Below are 17,225 nucleotides of genomic sequence, written 5' to 3'. Positions count from 1 at the left end.
ACCAGACGTGCAGTTTAAAGGCTTCATTTTCTTCCCTAGCATGGCCATCAGTGAGAAGACTCTTAATTTACATTAGCATAACTGAAATGAAAGGTAAGCATACATCTCTACTTTGGTAGTGAAAAGCAAGTATTCAGTTAGACACAATTTCTTCTTCATCTTCCAACTTTGCTCCTGGTTTCTAGGTATCATAGACTAAAGAAATAACAGACATTAAAATCCACCTTTGAACATTACAGTAAAGCAATATTAACGATTGTGTAAGTCAAGAGTAGATAGTAGTTTCCCTCCTGTAAAGATCTTATCTTGAAGATTTCTGTATAGCACTGCGTACATTCATAAAAGCCAGATTTAGAAAAAAAATCCTCTTACACTTCATTTGCTATCATCAATGTATTTCACATAATAGATGAAGGAGATTTTAAAAGTTGATTATGAGAGACTAAACAGGAAAAGACTGCATCTCTAAACTTATTACAATATTGACAAAAGACTAGTTGTAAAGCAATTCTATTAAATATTATGTATATTGATCTTTATGCTGTGTGATCACTTGTTTAAGCCAGGAAGGAAAGAGAACGCAAAGTATACGAATGAAAATAACCTGTCATGTATATCTTCTCTTTCCCTAAGTGATAATTCCCTATTCCCTGCACACACTTATTCCAGTACAACAACAATCATTTACTCCCACTCATTCTGAGAAAACACAATCATTTAGACAGGCTTGAGCTCTGCAAGTGCTTGAGCACAGTTTATCTGTTCTCCTGTAGGACAGCAATAGGGTTCAAAACAAGGACAAAACAGATACAATGGAAGAGAACACTCATCATCTTCACAGAGCTGCTCAGCGTTACACAACTGCACATTCTTGCATCTGGGTTTAAAATTGATGTGTGCAAAGCCTTTCAGCTAAGTCACGTACCTGCCACTCTGGTCTGTAGTCCACGTAACAGATCTTCCCTCCGGTTTGGTTTTGTACCGTATCCTAATTGCGTGAGGAAAGTCTGTTGGAGTCTGAATTCCTGATTTCCTTATCTCCAAGCTCCAAGTGCCAGTAGTAAACAGAAGCTCTCCACAGCCAGGTGCCTGGCTGCAGCAAGTGTAATAGTATAGCTGTTCCTTCCAGCGATCCGAAGGTAAAGTCACAAGTTCATGTACAATCTGATTCCTGAGATTTGCCAGCTCCTTTGAAACATCAGTTAGTTTGGCAGACCTTGTGAATTTTTCAATGCCTGACACAGCAGCAACATCTACCTCCTCAACCTTTAGCACAGACAAATCACAGCAGTCCAACACCAGCAGAAAATCCTCGTTCCCATGATTCTCTATGTCACAGCAGTTCTTTGAACTAGAAATCCCAGAAGCCTGTTCCTCGTTGCTATGGTTACCATTTTTATCAGAAGTATCTTTTTCACCTTTACCACAGACAGCAAAATCATTATATTCCGTTTTAGATGAACAGACACTTGCATTTGACACAGGGACACGGCCTTGTTCTGATGCCCTAATTTTGCAGGTTTCATCAAACTGTGACTGGCAGCCTTCTTCACCGGTACCGCTGGCTTTCCTGTACCTGCTCCCAGCCTCCAAGAACAGAACTATGAAGCCTTCAATAACTTGACTTTTAAAATCTACGTCCAAGTCCAATACATAGTGTTTTACAAGCATGTGGCTAGTGTTGGCCATTAAGGGCAGGTCATCCTTCATGGGGTCTAGCTGCGTCTCCATGTTCCGGTCTACTGGGCAGTTTTACAAAACCTTGGCCAGTTCTTACTTATGATGCCTCCACAAAGAGCAAGGATACTCAGCCTTCCTGTGTCAAAAACATTTTGATTAATATTACTTTGTAGAAATTAATTGCAGTTCATCCACTCCTCTCATTCTGCAAAGGAAAACAAAAACATATCAGATAATTATTTCACAACTGTTTCTGAAAGAAGCATTTTGAAAAATTATTTAAAATTCAGTTGTTTTTATTAAAAATAGTTCCACGGAATGAGACCAAGCTAGCTGCTTCAGAATTTGCCATCAAGAAGGCTTTATTTTTCAGAGACGATCCCAAGTTAATGTATTTCTAGTCAGCTTTTATAAACTGACACAAACTTTAATAAAGTCCTTCTGTCGACTCTCTTCACCCCAAAAAATACTTAAGAAAAAATACATTATTATGCAACATCTAACTTTATTTATTACTGCATTGTTTGTTTTTAGTATTTTTGTATTTATTTCAGCTAAGTGCCTTAGCTGAAAAGATAGTGATCATTTTTCAACTGTGATTCTACACAACAAATATGAGCCTAAATCCCTTCATACATTTTAAATTTTGAAAGTAATAACCTAATATATACAAGGCAAGAGTATGGATTAATAAACTATACACATCACAACCACTCTTGTATCAGCAATTCTGGTAAATTAAAAGAAAACAAGCCCATTTACTGTGAGGGCATTCTAAGCATTCCTTTGAGATTGTTCATGAAGATTTTTCGAATTTATAGTTAAATTCTTAAGATATATGATTACATCTTAATAGCTGGAAACCCATTAACACTTGCATGCATTAACCTTAGCATCTTACAGAAAAGAAAAGGTCTTTTCACTGAAAAATATGCAAAAACCTACAAAAGCAAGAAAATATTAAAATGCGTCAACATTTTTTTGCAACAACAGGCAAAAGTTCATCATAGAAGTTTAACTGTCATACATTCTGTTTTCCTATGGCCACTGAGCTAAAATTACACACTTTTATCTCACTTCAGTACTTTTTTGACTACTTTCTAGAGCAGAATTAGAAATCAGAGAAAGGAAGAAGCGATTTCATGTTAAGACTCGCAGTTCTCTCTCTGCCAGATTAGTGACACTTTGATGATATACAGCCAAGTCTGGTTTTAAGTGTCTTCAGTGAACAGATATCAGCTTGTGTCATTTTAGTTTCACAGTATCGTCACAGACTACAGTGTCCAAAATCTTTTTTTTTTTTTTTTTTGGTGGAGTTCTCAAAGTAAGCACAGAGGAGAACCTAGACTCCCTCAAGACTTGCTAATTCTTCTGTAACAATCCAGGGCATGCTGTCAAGCTAGCATCAGTAATCGAAAGACTCAGTACAAGAAACCACCTAACTGTTCCCTGAACTAGCTTCACTGTCCTGGTTTCAGCTGGGATAGAGTTAATTGTCCCCCTAGTAGCTGGTATGGTGCCTTGTTTTGGATTTAGGATGAGAATAATGTTGATAACACACTGATGTTTCAATTGTTGCAGGGCAGTGCCTACACTAAGCCAAGGACTTTTCAGCTCCCCACGCCGCCCTGCCAGTGAGGAGGCTGGGGGTGCAGCAGGAGCTGGGAGGGGGCCGAACCAGGACGGCCAAAGGGATGTTCCGTACCATATGGCATTGTGCTGAGCAATTACCATGGGGGGGCTGGCCGGGGCGGGGGGACCGCTGCTCAGTCAGCGGGTGGTGAGCGACTGCACTGTGCATTACTTGTTTTGTACATATTATTATTATTTCTCTTTCTTTTTTATTAAACTGTCTCTATCTCAACCCACAAGCTTTTACTCCCCCCCCCCGATTCTCTCCCCCATCGCACTGGGGGGTGAGGGGGTGTGAGCGAATGGCTGTGTGGTGCTGAGCTGCCTGCTGGGTTAAACCACAAGGCTTCACACAAAGCACACAAAACACAGCAAACATCTTCCTTCTTTGACTGCTTTCCACCACTCAGAAACAGCTCTAACAGGGATGTCTTTGAAGACAAGCAGAGAAAAATCTTTTTTTTTTTCCTTCACTTTAATATCATTTCTCCTGCAAATATCCCAGTAAATTCTGAATATTTGAAGATGACCTGGTAAAGACACTCATGGCATTTTTAGAACTACCAGTAGATAATTTTCTATTTAAGAGATTTCCCAAACTTAATCATCTTCTTGTTAATCTTAACAGTTTACTATTTCTAGTGCTTCAAACTTCACATGTTTGCAAGAAATCACATTGCATCTTGCACTGATGTGTAAGTCTGGGTATGCTTCTAGAATCCAACCGTTGTCAGGATCGAGAAACAGATTCATGAGCTCCTGCAGAGTCTCATTAGCTTTGCAAAGATGACTTATCTGCAGATAACTGTGTGGATGTTTATCTGTTTTGTCAGTCTGACTTAAAATAAGCAAACAAATATATAAACAAAAACAGAGAATGGTGAAGCATTAAGTACCCTGAAATGTATATAACCTAACATTGTAACAGCAATTGCTTTCTACTTAAAGAAGTCTGGAGAATGGGGGAAAAGTATCAGTTGAAAAAAAAAAAAAAAAAGCACTTAGGAAGACTAGTAAGAAAAGCTGTGACAAGTTTCAGTAAACCTCAGCTTTCTGAACAAGAAACATCTATAAAGAATACATGGCCATTAAAACCATTTCCTGCCTTAATACCTAATTGGAAAAATTGGCAGAGCAATCAAAGGTTCTAAATGCTGTGATGTGAGGAATACATCTATGCTGTGATGTGAGGAATACATCTACGATGTCTGTGCCTGACACAAGGGATCAAACTTGATGTTATCTGGGTGTTTTATGATTACCAAAACCCTGTGACTTCTGACAGGTTAACTAAGCCCTGGTGGTAAACCAACGAAATAAAGTTACTTTATAGAAAAAAACATACTGAACTGGCATTCAAGAACCTCTGTTTTGCACAAATACTTAGATTTTTTCATTTGAAAAACAGGTGTAATATTGATACTTCCTATAAAACGTAAGTACTATACTAACAATAAATTTCTGTGCTGTACTCATAACAGATGTTTATATCCCTGTTTTTCTGTTTGCCATCTGGAAAGTGTGATCGACTTCTTACCTCAAAAGTATCAAGATAATTACATTAACTTGCATTAAATTCACAGACCCATGATAGGAAGTACCTCTGAACACCTTAAAATAAATAGTAGATGTGCAGTTCACTGCCTACAAAAAAACATTTAGTTTGTATTTAGAGGACAGCCAGACTTATTTAAAATTAATTAACAGGGTAGATTAAAAGGTGCCAAATAGGAGCATACAGGTGAACTCAATCCAAATAATAATAATAAATTGAAGCATGACAAAAGAAATAAAATCTATAAATACAAATCCTCTTTAAAACTGTTTAATACAAAAACATGAAATCGATGAGATTTGAGAGACAATTGAAAACAAAGGCAGGCTGTTCTAATGATGCTAAAAGACCTGCAGAGAGGACATTAATTTTCTACAACTGAAAGTTTCAGATCAGCATTTCTTTGTTTATTGGAGATGATACACCTGACCGCGTTTATAAACAGAGCAAGGGCAACACAAGTTACTTGTAGAGAAGTAACCAGTGCTACTGGGTATATTTGACATGAAATTTTAATTCAGATGTAACACTGTCTATTTAATCTTGTCTATTTCTCGAATCATCTTAATTTTAGACATCCCAGCTTTCAAAAATCGCATATAGCCTTTCTATTTCCAAGCACTAGTAAGCAAATTTAAAGGGCTATTCTCATGTGTCTTGGCTTCTGAATCTCTGAAGAATTATTTCCTTAAATATTTTTTAAGGAGTCTACAGCTCGTTGGAACCGTGTAACAAAGAAGCTGATCTAGAACTTCTGCTCTAGAAGCTTTAGGGACTTATTCAATTAGCTATATTTTTTCACTGCACATTGATAATTTCATATTGATACTGAATTAGCAAAAAGTGCTGTCTTCTGTGCAAAATGCACTTCTGTTAAGAATGATAATTTTACTCCTCCAATAAAGCTTCATACTGGAAACTGCAACCCACTAAGTGAGCTGGTGTCTCACGTAATTTGAGATGGTCCTATTTAGAGCTCTCTTGACCAGGAAAGAAACTGAACTTATGCACTGGGTTTTAAAACAAGGTAACAGTGTGTGTGTTTAATTTAAATATTAATTTTACAATAATTCTACCAATTTTAGCTTTTTAAAGGTAGGCGTGGCATTATGAAGGTACAGAGAACTACACTAATCAACTGTAGAATTTCTAAAGATACAGATTTCAGATGGCATAATCTGCAGCAACAGATGTAAAATGACATTAAAAAGAATGCTGACGAAGTTGAAGGAAGCATACGACTATGACCTTGTTTGACAGTCTCGGCACACACACCCTTAGTGTGAATTCCTGGCTACATGATGCCTATGGAAGTGATGCCTACACTCTGCAGCGTACCTGTATCTAGCTGAACTGAATATATTTGCTCATAACTTCATCATTTGTATTTTCAATATCTAATTGTAAACACAGACTGAATTCAGAAAAGAGAAAAAAAATGTACACAAGCAACCTGATTTTTAAAAACTGTCATTTGAAAAATGAACTGTCATTTAAAAACTGTCAACTGTCATACTATCTTGTCTATGCCTGGAGCTTCCAGAGAGTTACTGCTCATCAAATAATATACCAAAAATATCCACTGTTAAAAGAATATAAATTGTAAGCACAATTACTTCCGTTCTCTGTTCTCTAGTGTTTCATAGCCATACACAACACATCTGTTTTAAGCAGTTTTGTACTTCTGTATAGTTGTACTGATTAAGAAATATCAGAAGCATACTACAAAGTAAATTAAAACAAACAAAAACAAACAAACAACAACAACAAGAACAAAACTATTTCCAAAAATTTCATTTTAAAAAGTTGGCTTGAAACTGGTTTTGGCCATATCTGTAGAATTTCAATTCGAGTATCTTACACATACCTACTTTTATAATACAAGTAAGTATCCAAAAGTAAATTCTCAAAAGCAGTGAAAGAACCTTGAAGTCCACTCTAAGTAAGCATCAGAGATACTGCACATACTGTTACTGTAAAGAAATTGTCCTGTAACAGCCGGGCACTGGACAGTTCTTAGCTTAGTGAGGAGCTCATCCACAAAAGGATTGCTTTTGTGGGTGGGTTGCACAGTTCACCACCCTTCCGCCAGCAGCAACTGTCCACACAGAGCATTCCAAAAAGCATTCCACTTTTAACACAAACTGAAAAGAAGCTGCTATTAGTGTAATTGCTCTGCTCATTTATTATTTAAGACCTCTGCTCGCTTTTTTATCTGCACTATATACTAGCATTCTCTGGAGGCAGAAGCTCTGCATCTGTTATTGCCATATTTTTCCTTATCACTCTTGTAATGAAAAACTCTTCTAGAAGTTCAAAACCTCACTGGGAAAATGTGTGTGGGAACTACAGAGGTAAAGCCTCTTGCTGAGAAGTACACACTAATTCCTCACTGAGGCCACTTAATGGAACCATGCACTTTCTTCTACTGCAAAACAGCAGAAGCCTAACTCTCGGCAACAGTACAAAATTGTATAAAAGAGCATAATGAGCCAAAATTGATAAAAACATTTCCTAACACCATAACCAAGTTAAGATTTTGGAAGAAAAAAAGTCACTAAAACATATGATTATTTCGAACTCCATAGAGCACAATCATTCTGTAAAGAAACAGACATGTACAACACTATATTATGGTAACGAGGCATTTCCTACATCCCTGCTAGTTTCTTCAATTGCTTACACCTCTGAACACTAAAACTTCAATAAAATTAAAACTTCAATAAAATTAAAACTCCAATAAACTGGAAATTTCAGAGGATATAAACATGCATCTCAGGCTTAAAAAACAAACAAACAAACAAACAAACACCTCTTTTTGAGTAATAATTTAATCATTTTATCAGAAGCTACCACAATATATTTGCAAAGCAGTATGTGGTTAACATATTCATATTACCAAATAATTCCCTACTTCTTGGGCAAGCAAATAAGCATTCAAAAATGTTCTTTGAAATCTATTTTTAAAGAAAAATAGGGGCGTAAGGCATAGTTCTGTATATGGAAACATTTAGCTGTTCCCAATAAGGCTAGATATTAGCCAAATACTCCTGCTACATCACACTCTGGGGATCCACAATAATTCTAAGGCAAGGGAGCTGGCTGTTGTCACCTCCCTTTTGTGTTTGACCAAGTTAACTATGCACACCTGCCTAGCTTGCCTTGCTCAAAATATTTACAGAGTTTATAACATGACTGATACCTTGCACTGCTCTAAGTATACACCTAATACTCATTACAAGCAAGAACTTTCAATACATGCAGGGAGCTATCTAAAATGTACCCCGCACATGTGAAGCACGATTTTAGCAGGTTACCCTTCATCCACATCAAAATGTATTTTCAGCAGACAGCTGTGTTCTACTTCTATCACATTTGGCCTTTCCTAATCCCTGTCATCCAAACTCTAGATTTATTAAAAATATTCTCCAATTTTATCTTTTGCTCTTGTTTGCTCTGTGTTTTTTTGTTTTTGCTTCGGTATATCTTTTTTGTGCCCCCATTAATGCATATATATTTCACATATCTGGTAGATTAAATACATTGCCAGGAGGAGTCCTCACTGGAAGAATCTAGCTCTTTCCATTGAGATAAGACAGATGCGTATGAAATATTTCTCTATTCTGTTTATAAATATTTCTGCAGAAGGGAATTGTTCAGTTTTGCTAGTTAGCTTGATCAGTTTTTCATAACATTTAATCAAATCTTCTTTCCTGCAAACAATTTTTTGTCCTTCAAGCTTTACTAGGGTTGTGTTTCCTGGATAAAGAAGTATACTGTGGAAGCGCTCATTTGCTTCTCACCTTCTAACTCCCACCTGCACTGCGAGGTCACTCTTCCACTCTCCACACATGCTCCCAATCGCTCAATACACCAGTTCAGAATAGTCAGATTATTAACTGGAAGTTGAGTTCATGCTCTCAGTCAAATAGTTAATTTTGCCTGTAATAAATTCAGACCATTTGCATAACTGGTCATTCAACAGATCCACAGGGGTAGTGGAGCCCCAGCAGGAAAGACAATAAATACTTTTATTGCTAGACGTGGTGCTTTATTGCTAGAAGTGGTGCTTCTCTCTAACTAAAGTCTCTGAGTCTCAGTGTTCATTCCATACTAAAGCTGGAACAATTTTCCTTCAAAAAGGCCTAGCAGAGGGCCACTAACATGGGTATGGGGCTGAAACATACCAATGTAGGAGGAGAGGCTGATGCCACAAAGTTTGCTTGGCCTTGGGATGACACAGTTTATAGAATCATAGTGGGTTTGGGGTTGGAAAGGACCTTAAAGATCATCTCATTCCAACCCCCTGCCATGGGCAGGGACACCTCCCACCAGACCAGGTTGCCCAAAGCCCCATCCAGCCTGGCCTTGAACACCTCCAGGGATGGGGCATGTTACGGAAGATTACCTGGGACTATGGGAGCTTTTGTATTTATAGGGATAAGAGACACAGGGCACCAGCTGGAACAGGAGGTTCCTCTGGATCATCAGGAGGCACGTCCTTACCGTGCAGGTGACGGAGCACAGGCACAGGCTGCCCAGATCAGCAGTGCAGGCTCCTCCTTGGAGATCTGCAAAAGCCGCCTGGATGTGGCCCAGGGCAGCCTGCTCTGGGTGGCCCTGCTTGGGCAGGGGGTTGGGCCAGGTGGGCTCAACCATTCTGCAATCCTGTGAAAACCTTTTGTACATAAAACACTTCAGAAAGAAAGAAATGATGGTAGGGTGCTTTTTATTTTTCTTAACTCCAACTTAGACGACAATGCTAACCTTCAGTCAAAGAAATTCACAATATTCACTGAACTAAGCCGAAAGGCTTACCATTTCAAGGTAAGACTAGTTCTCTGACATATATGTTAAAATATTAATACAAAACATTTGTAAAAAAATATACGTAGCACCACATTCATTTTAGGTGTACTTTTTTTTTTCCTGTCGGGATTAATTAACCCTAACCAAAAAAAGTTTTTCCTGTTTATATGCTAGAGAACTCAGCATACCCTCGTGTCTCTGGGTAACATTACCACATTATGCATTAAACCAGTTGGGTACACATGCAGTAAGGTCCTCTCTTCAAAATTAAATGACAAGTGATTACTAAATACAAAGAACCCCCACTCCTTTTGAACTAATCTTGCCACTTCAGACTCACATCCAAACAAAACTGACAGAAGTTTTGTTTTGCTAATAAAATGTATTTCCCAGATCCAAAAAAAAAAAGGCAAAAATTAATATAGCTGTGATACAGTTGTGCTTTTTTAATCCTGTTTTATTTACACCTATTTTATTAACAAAAATTAAATGATAAAATAATGCATTTTTTGAAAGCATACAGCATTTGCAATACAGAAAAACTGTGTAAGGCTGCCCAGAATTTAGAACAATACAGGAGAAATATTTTCAGGCATATATGTGATAGTTACCTGAGCTGGAAAGATTATTTAAATGTTTAATTTGGGCCCAAAGCCATTTTACACAAGAATGTAACCTGACATGAGATGAACTGATCCATTGGCTTCAACCGGTCTGCCAATTTTATGAAATTAAAATGCATGGATAAATGGCTATGTTCCAGACAAGATGAATATTCCATAGGGCTGTGCTTGGCTTATCAAATACTGGATCTGAAACATCTTAGGAAAATGTCTCAATTTTCTCCAAGAAGAAGACAGGAATGAACTGTCTGGTCCAAAGAGAGAGCCTTTTTAGTATCAAGAAAAAAAGTAAAAGATCAAGGCAGTTAATGACTATACACCCTACTTCTGTAGCAATGAGTTAGAAGATGACAAAGGAATCACATAAAAGCAAAACAGAGGTCAAACAAAGTGGGGAAAAAAAAAGACAAGCAAAAATTGATAAAAGAATACATTTCAGCAAAACAGGAAGGTAAACAGCATGTATTATCAGATAAATATATATATTTTTTAATTTCTTAAAAGGGCCACCGTAAAAACCTCAAACTGAACAAGACAAAAAGATATATATAAGGAGAGAGAGCTCCAAATTTATTTAAGTGCTAGTCATCTATAATGTTTGAATCAGTACTGCTATTTCAACAATATTTTAAAAAACATACTGATATTATAGTTGAAGTTTAATATCTACACATGGACTTCCCTTCCTTGGTCCAACATGACAACATCAGCCACATGAGGTATGTGTGCACTCAACTAAGCAAAAAGATGTATTGGCAAGTACCAGAGATAGGTGAGAATAAAGTAAAAAAGAAATAATAATAATAATAAATAATACTTGTACAACAGTCAAACATCCTCTAAACTCTATGCTCCCCTCTTCGTTTGAACTGTGGTGTCTTTGATAGATACATAACAATTTAGAGAGTTTAACAAAATAGGCAGTAAATCATTATTTAATTCACCATTTGATTTCAGTGGAGACCAAATGAGTCTTCTATTTTTTCTGTAATCAAGTCTTCCCAAAGATGCACAAAAATCATAGTACAATTATTCAGGCAGTATGTTTTCAACTGCAAGTACTAAAATACAGCTTATCGAAATTCCAAGCTGAATCAGTATGAGCTGCAATGTTATGCAAATTTGAAAGTCAAGACTAGGTATACATAAACAGCATTCTCCTCTGCTTTTTTTTTCTGATTAACTCAATACAGATTCTGATGAAGTGTAACAATCTTGATTGCCCAACAGTGTATGATCATGGAACTCATTTTGGCTAACATTTGTCGTTCAATATTCTCCTCACTTCCATGGGGCGAAGGAGTAGGAGTCTGAAAGATACAAAGAGAAATGGAGCTTTTGGTTTTTTCAAAAAAAAGAACTGACTATGCTAACAACGCAGAGATGGGAAAGTCTTGCCTATATATTCATACACCATGCATTTTTCACACACTGATACAATGCATGTTCTGTTGTTACTAGATTGGTTTAAATACTTCTAAAATATTTTGCAGGCAATCAAAAGCATTTGTATGCATTCTGCTATACCAACATCAAAGCATGCAGGTACCATTCCTTTTTGTTTTTCAATGATCTTTGTAGGTCCCTTCCAGCTGAACTATCCCATTACATTTTGTGACCCAGCTACGTAATACACTCTTGCAACTGAACTCTACATGAGTGTGTTATAACCTAACATACACTCTACAGGCTGAATTCATTCTGCATTTCCTCTCATTTTTCTTTAGCAAGTTAAGAGAATAAACTCTAATCATGGTGTTCATGTACTACAAGCAGCACTCTTTTTTGACTGCTGAAGCAATATCCTTGCTGTATCTTTCAGAATTTCTCTATGCATTTCCAAGCTTCGTTTTTCCATGCAAATAGTAGACCTTTTACTGCTCTTCCTGAAGATGCTGGTCTGAGTTGGGATTCACTGAACCTGACATGATGAATTTCTCACTACTTTATACATATATCCAGATCCTGGCATGATACAGAAGGCACTAGAGCCATTCTGATATGTTGGGCTTTTTGAGACACTTCTTTTATAAAGCACTGTCTTCTGTAATATTTTATTTATATTCTCTACATAATATGAATATCTGCCTTTTTTTTTGTTTTTTTAAAGTAATGCACTCTAGAAGGGCAGGTTCACTAGCTGAATTTTAAGCATCAAAACAAATCAGGAACTATACTGCTACTATTAAATACTGATGACCATTTCATAAACACTGTGTTATTTCATGTTTCTATGCATTAAGACATATAACACATTACTAGTACATTTTAAAAATATACCTCATAGTCAATGCATCATGCTTACTGAATGTACTTCCTAAGTCATAAAAAAAATATATAAGGCAAGCTAATAGATTGGTTATGTTTTAATATTTTAAAAGGTAGATGTTTGCAAAAGAAAGAACAACAACAATAGCAGATGGTGGCCAACATGAATACAGTCACTCTTGATCACCTGTGCATAACAGAGTTGCATACAACGCACAAAGAATGGCAAACAGGGAAGAAGAGATTCTTCACGGAATGGTACTTGTATAATATTGCCTTTCCACCTATTACAGAAAGCATCAGCTTGAGTTAGACTCATAAGCCTATGAAAACAAACCTAAGAAAAAAAAAACATGGTTGTAAAGTAGACAAGATCAGAAAATAAACTTCCTAAAAATATCAAAATATCTACAGCAGAAAATGTGTGTGGCAAGAAACACAGAGAAGAAAGAAAAAGGAAAAAGAAAAGAAAAACCCAAAGAGGGAAAAAAAAAAGTAAATGGAGAAAGAAGAAGAAAAAAAATGAAGAGGAAAAAGAAAAAGGGAAAAGAAAACCTTGAAAAAATTGACAAAGAATGTACGTGTTCGTTAGAGATGACCCCACAATACCGTGGTACAAGACAGAAGCACACCATGCAGAATGCACTCCCCCCTGCTCCCTCTCCGGCACGGACTCACATTGATTTGCACTCTGTCCACCAGACCCGGCAGTAGCGGGCTGTCTCACATTGTTAACACACCAAAAGAGAAGTGCACAAGGCGATTTCCTAAGTCTTCATAGCAAAGCATATGACATGCCAAATGCATACTCTCTTTTGTGAATGTATGTAAGATGCTTCTTATTTCAGAGCACAACCTGTAGCTGTTTCCTTTCATGCATTTCTAAAATCTGAGAGAACAGAAATTAATCAAGGAAAGGTTTGTATGAGAGAAGATCAAGAGAAGTAATCTCTAAAAAAAACCATGGAGTTACAACTCTGTCCTTGGTGTCTGCCAACCACTGGAAAATATCCAACTTAAAGCCATTCATAAAATTCCAATTGGTTAATGTCTTTAAAAATAAAAAATAAAAAAGTATCTTTAATCGGGCAAAATCAGCTGCACTAAGTTGTTTGTACACAAATGCCGACACAAACAGTAGACATTGATCCCCAAGACAGAGGCCATTTCTACCCCAGGCTTTCTGTTTTTTAGTGCAGTACACAAACTCATTCCCTGAAATGATAGCCAACTACAGCAATTAAATAGAAATGTATAAAAACTGAGATGCCTAGAAAGCTAAGGGCTGTCAGACAAACCCTACCAACTCACGCTAAGTCTGTCTGAAGAGACTTCTCCCAGCAGCCTGTTCCACCAGAATCACCTCCTCCGAACAACTGTCAACAGAGACGAGCACCCCCACGGCCAGTCGCTCCAGCCCATAGCCTGGCACACGTAGGATAATGGGTAACTTAAGCTAATATTCTGGGCAGCAAACAGGGATCTCTGAGCACAGACAACTTGTTTGTATTATGTATTCATTATACTCTTTAAAAGATGAAAAAGTATTTCACCACCCCAGACTTTCCCGACCTGCCACCGGCCAGTATCCAAGAGCTATATATTTATATAAAACAACTCCACATAAAATACACTGCAAAACAAAGCCATGTTTGGGTTCCCTTCACTTTCAATTAAGCACGATGTGCTTCATCCATACATAAAAGCTAACTCAATTGCTTTCAAATGCAGGTGTTATAATTATAACCTACAATTATCTCCACTTAGCATTTAAAGAAATCAAAAAATGAAGAAAAAAAAGTCTTTGGATAAACAATCTCTTTAATAATTATGTTTATAACTATTTCTCTTTTAAACTGCCTTCTTCCAAATACAGTTTTATACATTTTTCATATAATGTAAGACTTAAAGATCTTACCAAGAAGTCAGTTCTGAACACCAGCATCAACAGTAATTTTACGCTCTGAATGTCAAATAATATTTAATCATAATTCTCAGTAATTTTTAACTTATTTTTGTTCCAAGCACTTAACACAACTGAGCCTTTTTAAGGCAGGCAAGTGCACTTCCACAGGGGAAAGCAAGACTGAAACAAACTAACAGAAGCCTTTGCTACTGTTTAAAGGACCGTCAATGAACCTATAGAAAGGAGCTTGTAGATTTCACTGTGTGTCACAAGAAAACCGGCAGGGGTCCAAATGAGGCTTTAAAGTGAAAATTTAATTCATTTAATAACATCTCTTGCCAAAGCAATTGATGCCCTTCCAGTAGCCTCCTTTCCAGCCTGCGAACCCCAGCAGTAACGAGCATAACGAAGGACCTTCTTCACCTACCACAAGTTAGCAGCTGTGGAAGTTGCTTCCCACAAGCTGAAGTTACAAGAAAATAACTCCTCCCTTCCTTCAGCTCAAATAGGAGGTGAAACCCCCAAAAAAGTCGAGGTTCCCTTCCTCCCCAAAAATACCGACTCCCACAAAAAGCCACATAATTAATCAAAGCTTGTGAAAGAAGCAGAGCTTATTTACGGTAAATGTGCTACAAAGAACATCCTGAAATTCCCCATGAACTCTGATTCTTCATCCATTTGTGGTTCCATGAACTACAGTAGTAACCAAACACCCAAATCGTTAACCAAAGCCCAAATACACGCAGCTAAACTTTCTACAAGTACCTACCCCTAAATCTGCAAGTTTATAGAAAACCCATTGGTGCAAGGGTAAAGTTCTCAATTTTTAATTTCACAAAATCATTTCAAGGGCAGCAACGTGCTGTGCCTGAGCTGGGGCACCGGTCCTGATCATGTTTAGAGGTCCCTTTCAGCCTCAACGGCTCTGCGCAGATGCTGAAGAGCACTACAGAGGTGCACAATTACACCGGGTGTTTTTTCCATTCTGTAGACAGAAGGAGGGGGATCTGATCTTCACAAAACGGTGCACGTGGGTGACAGGACATGCCTATATGGGATGTGACCGAATGGAATCTCCGTTGATACGACTGTTTTTAACACACCACAGCTGCCGCTTACAACCACCACCTCCAAGGTGAAAGAACCATTTTCTCAAGGGCGGACAAATCAACCTTCCCCTTCCCGTGCCGACACCGGCAACCCCTCAGCTTCACCCTGCGCAAAGCACCTAGCGTGACGCTACGCCGGCTGAACTTCCAGCCGCCCCTGGCTACGGCACGGGCGCTATCCGGATGCTTCCGACTGCCACAAGAGGCCCACGACCACAGCAGCTTGTTAATCACCCCTGCGGGCACAGTTCCTTCAGGACGTTATGCTTCGGACCACAGTCCTACGACAGGGGCTCGGGCTCGGGCCCGAAGGGGGGTTGTGGCGGGGTGCGGGCGGCACTAACGGTCACTAACGGCCGCTAACGGTCACCACTAACGGCCGCCGCTTTACCTGCCACGCTCGCGCCGACACCCCGCCGCCCCGGCCGCGGCGCCGTCCGATGACGTCACTCGCCCCGCCCCCAGCGACGCGGCCCCGCCCCTAGCAACCACGCCCCGCCCCCAGCAACCACGCCCCGCCCCTAAGAACCCCACCCCCCCCCCGCCCTTAACGGGGGGTTTATGTATACCTCAGCAAGGTGTACACGTAAAAGTATTTATTTTCCCATCCCGTATTTAATGAGGTATTTCATTCCAGCATTTAGTTTGGCAGTGAATGGTTTAAGCTCTTGGAGAAATTCACCGCTGATTAACTGCTGGCACGATCGCCCTGCTTCTCTGTCAGAGCACGCTGCGTGCTGGAGCCATCAGCTGGCTCATGAAGAAGCCAAGGACGCTTCCAGCAGGCAGATTATTATGACAATACTATCAGCAGAAGGAACAGCCGCTGAAAATTCTGTCAGGAAAAGGAACAGCCACTAAAAATATCCAGTAGTTACAAGCACCGAGTCATCCTGACAGTCTGGGAATGGTAGGCAGGCCGCTGCCTCTTAAAACCAAGACCATGGAAGATGTTTGAAATACCTGTTTCAGCTTTGCAATGTTTAGTTTTGTGAGTCTACCACTTAACGTGTTCTCAGACTGCAGGTGCCAAAGCTCCTCAGTGACGCTAGCATAGGGGAGGAGGGAACGGAAATGCCTCCCTAGCTTGTCTGGTGTCAAACGAATAATTAAATATTCATTAGAATAGGAACTTAAACCTGACTTTGCAATGTAAGTGCCATAACCACAGCTTTGCACAGTCAGTTTCTCCTCCTCTTTAGCTCCGTGAACATTTAATTATTTATGCAAAGTGGAAAAACACTGACAGGGGAAAATGTGAGAGTCTCTCCCAGAATGCCCCATTGTATTTTCTAGTGCATTTTCTAGGGAGGTTGGAGACCTGGAGTCAGATCCTTGCTAATCAGGGAAATTTGCAAACAGATTTGCCTCTCCACATTATCCTTGGATTCTAGGGAAATAAATGTAAAGATCATTTTTTGTGCAGATTTGATGTCCCCAGTGGACAAGGTAGAGTACTTAGGGAAACTGGGAAAGTAGTTAGAGAATCTTTCTGAGGAGAAGGCTAAGGATCATTTTTAGGAATATCTACATGGGCAACACAGCACTGAAGCTTGGACCCTGAGAGCAATGTATCTGGCTCGCAGTGTTTTAATGCCAGGGCTAAATGCCATGTTTAAATAGCCCAGGCTCTACCACGCAAC

At 38.7% G+C, this 17,225-nt stretch overlaps 1 protein-coding gene across 21 annotated transcripts in view; it reads right to left on the bottom strand.

Moving 5' to 3' along the window:
* AOPEP (aminopeptidase O (putative)) overlaps window positions 1-16,039 on the bottom strand; it is a 198,495-nt gene extending 182,456 nt beyond the window's left edge. For 19 of the 21 annotated variants that reach the window (XR_013943187.1, XR_013943188.1, XR_013943189.1 and 16 more), the window contains exons 1-2: window positions 15,974-16,039; window positions 926-1,885 (exon numbers count right to left, since the gene is read on the bottom strand). Coding sequence is in view for 9 of the 21 variants with exons in the window: in XM_080573008.1 (XP_080429134.1) it covers window positions 926-1,731 (806 nt within the window). In the remaining 12 variants the exon portion in view is untranslated. The remainder of the gene's footprint in view (window positions 1-925; window positions 1,886-15,973) is intronic. The other 2 variants (XR_013943198.1, XM_080573010.1) reach the window with 1 other exon arrangement.
* Between the last annotated feature and the right edge of the window lie 1,186 nt (window positions 16,040-17,225).

This window comes from Anser brachyrhynchus, assembly GCF_964034855.1.
Source record: "Anser brachyrhynchus genome assembly, chromosome: Z".
Taxonomy (NCBI): domain Eukaryota; kingdom Metazoa; phylum Chordata; class Aves; order Anseriformes; family Anatidae; genus Anser; species Anser brachyrhynchus.
This window is presented reverse-complemented; position numbering and strand designations above follow the sequence as displayed.